The sequence below is a fragment of the Peromyscus leucopus genome, chromosome X, assembly GCF_004664715.2.
Source record: "Peromyscus leucopus breed LL Stock chromosome X, UCI_PerLeu_2.1, whole genome shotgun sequence".
NCBI classification, from domain to species: Eukaryota; Metazoa; Chordata; class Mammalia; order Rodentia; family Cricetidae; genus Peromyscus; species Peromyscus leucopus.
Window position 1 is genome coordinate 22,987,979 of NC_051083.1, and position 6,054 is coordinate 22,994,032.

Here is a 6,054-nt window from a genome sequence, read left to right on the forward strand (position 1 = left end):
AAACTTCCCTTAAAGAGGAAATGAAAAACTCCACTAAAGAGGAAATGAAAAACTCCATTAAAGAGGAAATAAAAAACTTCCTTAAAGAAATGGAAGAAAAAACGAACAAAAATGGGAAGAAAACAAATCAAGCCAAGAAAAAGCAATTAAACAGATGAAAGAAACATTCCAAGATCTGAAAAATGAATTTGAGACAATAAAGAAAACACATGCTGAGGGAATGCTGGAAATAGAAATCCTGACTAAATGAACAGGAACTGCAGAAACAAGCATAACCAACCAATTGCAAGAGATGGAACAGAGAATCTCTGACACTGAAGACACCATAGAGAAAATAGATTTTTCAGTCAAAGAAAACACTAAAGACAAAAAAGACGTAACACAAAACGTCCAGGAAATTTGGGACACCATGAAAAGACCAAACCTAAGAATAATAGGGATAGAAGAAGGAGAAGAATACCAACTCCAAGGCACAGAAAATATATTCAACAAAATCATAGAAGAAAACTTGCTTAACCTAAAGAAAGAAATACCTATGAAGATACAAGAAGCTTACAGAACACCGAATAGGCTGGATCCAAAAAAAAAAAAAAAAGTCCTCTCGCCACATAATAAACAAAACACTAAACACACAGAACAAAGAAAAAATATTAAGAGCCGCAAAGGAAAAAGACCAAGTAACATATAAAGGTAAACCCATCAGAATAACACCAGACTACTCAATAGAGACTATGAAAGCTAGAAGATCATGGACAAATCTCATGCAGACACTAAGAGACCACGAATGCCAACCCAGACTATTATACCCAGCAAAACTCTCAATCACCATAGGCGGAGTAAACAAAATATTCCAGGATAAAACCAGATTTAATCAATACTGTCCACAAACCCAGCCCTACAGAAAGCACTAGAAGGGAAAATTCAACCCAAAGAAGCTAAACACATCCATGAAAACTCAGGCAATAGATAATCCCACACCAATATACACCAAAGAAGGACAACACAACACAACCACAGAAAATAACAGGAATTAACAATCACTGGTCATTAATATTCATCAATATCAATGGTCTCAACTCACCTATAAAAAGACACAGGCTAACAGAATGGATAAGAAAACAGGATCCATCCATCTGTTGCATACAAGAAACACAATTTAACTTCAAAGACAGACACTACAGGAAAAGGCTTTCCAAGCAAATGGACCTAAGAAACAAGCTGGTGTAGCTATCCTAATATCTAGAGAAAAAGGATGTTTCAAAAGAGAAGAAGTCTTGTGGCAATGCCTCAGTGGTCCAGGTAACTACCAGAACTCAGAAATCTGTGACGGAGACTAAGGCAGCAGAGACGAAACACATAGATGTACATACAGGAAATAATAAAGAAAAAGTCAGTAAAGCCAAGAAGAACAAAAGAAAGGTAAATGCTGAAGCCCATCCGTCAGATGAGCCTGTGAACGAGGAACCAGTGACAAAAAAGAAAAAAAAAATGATGGAAAACTTTAATGACTGTTTCTATTTCCTTAGGGGTTATTGGACTATTTAAATAGTTTATCTGGTCTTGATTTAACTTAGTTATGTGGTATCTATCCAGAAAAATGTCCATTTCTTTTAGGTTTTCCAGTTTTGTGGAGTAGAGGTTTTTGAAATATGACCTTATAATTCTCTGGATTTCCTCAATGTCTGTTGTTATGTCCCCCTTTTCATTTCTGATTTTGTTGATTTGGATTCTCTCTCTCCGTCTTTTGGTTAGTTTGGACAGGGGCTTGTCTATCTTGTTGATTTTCTCAAAGAACCAACTCTTTGTTTCATTAATTTTTTGTATTATTCTCTTAGTTTCTAATTTATTATTTTCACCTCTCACTTTGATAATTTCCTGGCGTCTATTCTTCCTGGGAGACTTTGCTTCTTCTTGTTCTAGAGCTTTCAGATGTGCTGTTAATTCACTAGTGTGGGATTTCTCCAACTTCTTTATGTGGGCATTTAGTGCTATGAATTTCCCTCTTAACACTGCTTTCATAGTGTCCCATAAGTTTGGGTATGTAGTGTCTTCATTTTCATTGATCTCTAGGAAGTCTTTAATTTCTTTATCCTGGAGAGGATGTGGAACTAGGGGAACTCTCCTCCACTGCTGGTGGGAATGCAAGCTTGTACAACCACTTTGGAAATCAATATGGAGCTTTCTTAGAAAATTGGGAATCAATCTCCCCCAAGATTCAGCTATACCACTCCTGGGCATATACCCAAGAAATGCTCAATCATACCACAAGAGCACTTACTTGCTCAGCTATGTTCATACCAGCATTGTTTGTAATAGCCAAAACCTGGAAACAACCTAGATGCCCTTCAACTGAAGAATGGATAAATAAATTGTGGCACATATACACAATGGAATATTACTCAGCAGAGAAAAACAATGACATCATACGGTTTGCAGGCAAATGGATGGATCTAGAAAAAATCATCCTGAGTGAGGTAACCCAGACTCAGAAAGACAAATATGGTATGTACTCACTCATAGGAAGATGCTAGATGTGGAACAAGGATGACTGGACTGCAACTCACATCACCAGTGAGGCTACCTGGAAAATGGGACCCCAAAAAAACACACGGAGAAATGGATGAGATCTACATGAACAGCCTGGTCATGAGTGGGAACAATGAAGGGCGACGGTAGAGGGAAAGAGAGTGGGAGATCCTAGCTGGATCAAGAAAAGAGAGGGAGAAGAAGGAATAGGAGACCTTGGTAAATGAAGACCACATGAGAAGGTGAGAAGGGGAGGAAGCAGACAACTAGGGAGGCCCACGGAGATCCACAAAGATATCCCTGCAAAAGACTGCTGGCAATGGTCGCCAGGTGGCAGGATCTGACCTACTCTGGTGATGGGATGGCCAGACATCCTGATAGTTGTGCCATAAACCCCATCCAAGGACTGAGGAATCTGAATGCAGACATCCACGGCTGGGCCCCTGGTGGAGCACTGGGAGTCTAATTAGTGAGAAAGAAGAGGGTTTATATGAGCGAGAATTGTTGAAGCCAAGGTTGGATAAAGCACCGGGACAAATAACCAAATGAATGGAAGCACAGGATCTATGAACCAAAGGCTGAGGGGCCCCCAACTGGATCAGGCCCCCTGAATGCGTGAGACAGTCATTTGGCTTGATCTGTTTGGGAGGCAGCTGTGCATTGGTGCAGGATCCTGGGCTCGTTGCATGAGTTGGCTGTTTGAATCCTGGGACTTATGCAGGGACACTTGGCTCGGTCTGGGAGGGGGGGGAATGGACCTGCCTGGACTGAGTCTACCAGGTCGACCCCGGTCCTCCGGGGAGACCTTGATCTGGAGGAGGTGGGAATGGGGGGTGGGCTGGGGAGAGGGGGGGCGAGAGGGGGAGAACAGGGAAATCTGTGGCTATTATGTTGAACTGAATGGTGTTGTAAAATAATAAAAAAAATTTCAACAATAAAAAAAAAAGATGGAACGCAAATCCAAAAATAGTACCGAGGTGCCAAAGGATGACAGCAAGACGGAGGAGACTAAGGGGGACAATAAAAAGCAAAATAATTCCATTAAAAAAGGTGCAAAGAAGAAACCTCAAAAAGGTAAATCAAGTAAGAAAGGCAGCATACCTGCTCAGAAGATGCAGAAGGAGACAGCTCCGGCAGAGCCTCCTTCCATGGAGCTGGCTCAGGAGGAGGTCTCTTCCAGTCCTGCGCCCACTCAGGTGGTGGTCACCCCTACAGGCTCTACTCAGCCCGGGCTTCCTTCTCCCATGGATATTGCTCAGACTGGGCCTGCTCAGATGGAGTTGCCTTCTCCCCTGGAGCCTGCTCAGAGGGAGCTGCTTTCTCCCCTGGAGCTTCCTCAGAGGGACCTGCCTCATCCCAGGGAGCCTCCAAAGATGGAGCAGCCTCTTCCCATGGAGCTTACTCAGATGGAACAGCCTCCTCCCATGGAGCCTGATCAGATGGAGCCTCCTCCTCCCATGGAGCCTGCTCAGAGGGAGCCGCCTCCTCCCATGGAGCCTGCTCAGAGGGAGCCGCCTCCTCCCATGGAGCCTGATTAGATGGGGCCGCCTCCTCCCATGGAGTCTCAGCGGGGACATTGTCAGAAGAGGCTGCTTTGTCCTTTGGACCATGCTCAGGTGGAGGTTGCTCAGACAGGGCCTCCTCACATGGGATCTGTTCAGAAGGAGCCTCCTGCTGTCATGGAGCCACCTCTTCAAGTGAAACCAGTCACCAAAAGGTCTTCTCCCCGAAAAGAGAGTACCAAGGAGAAGTCGGGCATGTGGAGTGACGTGGTGCGGCAGGAGCAAGTCCTTATTGAAGTTGGCTTAGTACCTGTTAGAGATAGCCAGCTTCTGAAGGGAAGCAGGCGCACACAGGATCTTCCAAAGGGAAACTCAAGAAGAGACGAGACACCCAAGGACCAAGAAATTGGCTCTGATGGGGAAGGAAATAAAATGGCCCCTATCAAGAAAGTGGGAACAGAGGAAGCTGGCAAGAGTCTAGCTATGCTTGCTGCTCCCAAGGAATCTACCAGTGTCTTATCCTCGGAACAAAACTCAAATGGGTCAGGTGGTGAAACGTTACATGCTAAGTGTCAGACTGGTTCAGCTGGGCTTTGTGAAATGGAAGTGGACACTGAGCAGAACCCAGACAGTGTCCCTGTGAAAGCCTCAGCACCCGAACCTGCGTCACCATTGCCTCCGGTCCCATCACCAACCGTAATGGCCTCGTCTCCTATCACTTTGGCTGAAAACGAGTCACCAGACATTGATGAAGACGAAGGCATCCACAGCCATGATGGAAGTGACCTGAGTGATAATATGTCTGAGGGAAGTGATGATTCTGGGCTGCATGGGGCTCAGCCAGTGCCACAAGAAGCAAGTTCAAAAAGTGGGAAGGAGGGGTTGGCAGTTAAAATAACCGAGGGAGAGTTTGTTTGTATTTTCCGTGATCGGTCTTTCAGAAAGGAAAAGGATTACAGCAAGCACCTCAATCGCCATCTGGTTAATGTATACTTCCTTGAAAAAGCAGCCGAGGGGCAGGAGTAGTGAGCCGGTCGGTAGAGGGCGGCTGGTCACAGTTTGTAAGTGATGCCTCACTTTTAGTTTAAGGCAGTAGACACACACAAGCTCGCTTTAATTAGTGTGCTGATTTTTAAGTGACATTATTTCCGTAGGACTGTATGTGTTACCTAGTGACTTGCAAAAACCTTAGCAAATTCTAGGGAGTTAATGTAAGAAAACAGATACTTAATCTGTTAGCTTGTGCAGTGCAGTGAAGAAAGGCGGGATGGTAGGTGACATTCTCCCGGGTGTCTACCTGTGTGGAACCGGTCGGGTGTTCTGCCCTTTTCACTTCACTTGCTATTTTTAGTTCCTTGTTTAGGCTGATAAAAATTGGCGTAGCAAATTACTTGAAGAATTTGCTTGCTTTATATAAGTAAAGTTAGCACTTTAAGGTTTCTTTAGAGATGAGAAAGACATTTAAATTGAAGAAAAATTCTTTCAACAGTGGACATTGTATCTGTCCAGGTAATTGCTTCCTGACTTATGGTCGATATATTTGTGCTTCTATGTTAATCATTATGAAAAGTGATTTTTGGTGGGATTTTTAAATTTTTTTTTTATTTTGGTGCTTTACTGGCTTAAGATGTTGCACATGGTTTACAGGCTTCAGATTTTGACAGTTCATGAAAGATACGACAAGCATTAATGTGTGGGTGAAAAGCTTGGTGAAACTCTGAGTGAAGTTTTAGTTAAAGGTGGTTGAACTTGGGATTGACTGGGAGGCCAAAGATTTAAAAAGCAGAAGATTCTCGCAAGACACAAGTTGTGTGATAATAGTGTGTTTTGTGATGTGTGAATGAGAATTTGTAAATGTTGAATTCTAGGCTCCGACAATCATTGTCAGTGCAGATCAAGCTGCAAGTATTTATGTTTTAAAACTTAAATTTTAAAGCTAGTTACGTCTTTCTAACAACTAGTTTTTAATGTTTATGAGCATATTTTACCTATATTACCTTTTCAGGATGTTGAGAAAGATGCATCA

The 6,054-nt window shown here is 43.0% G+C and overlaps 1 protein-coding gene across 1 annotated transcript; it reads left to right on the forward strand.

The window, feature by feature from the left end:
* Positions 1-1,254: 1,254 nt before the first annotated feature.
* On the forward strand, positions 1,255-5,054 carry LOC114688288 (RE1-silencing transcription factor-like; the record flags this gene model as incomplete). Its single annotated transcript, XM_028862905.1, is given in 2 exon segments — positions 1,255-1,474; positions 3,463-5,054. Coding segments are annotated over 2 exon segments (1,812 nt in total), but the record flags the coding sequence as incomplete, so codon positions are not given.
* Between the last annotated feature and the right edge of the window lie 1,000 nt (positions 5,055-6,054).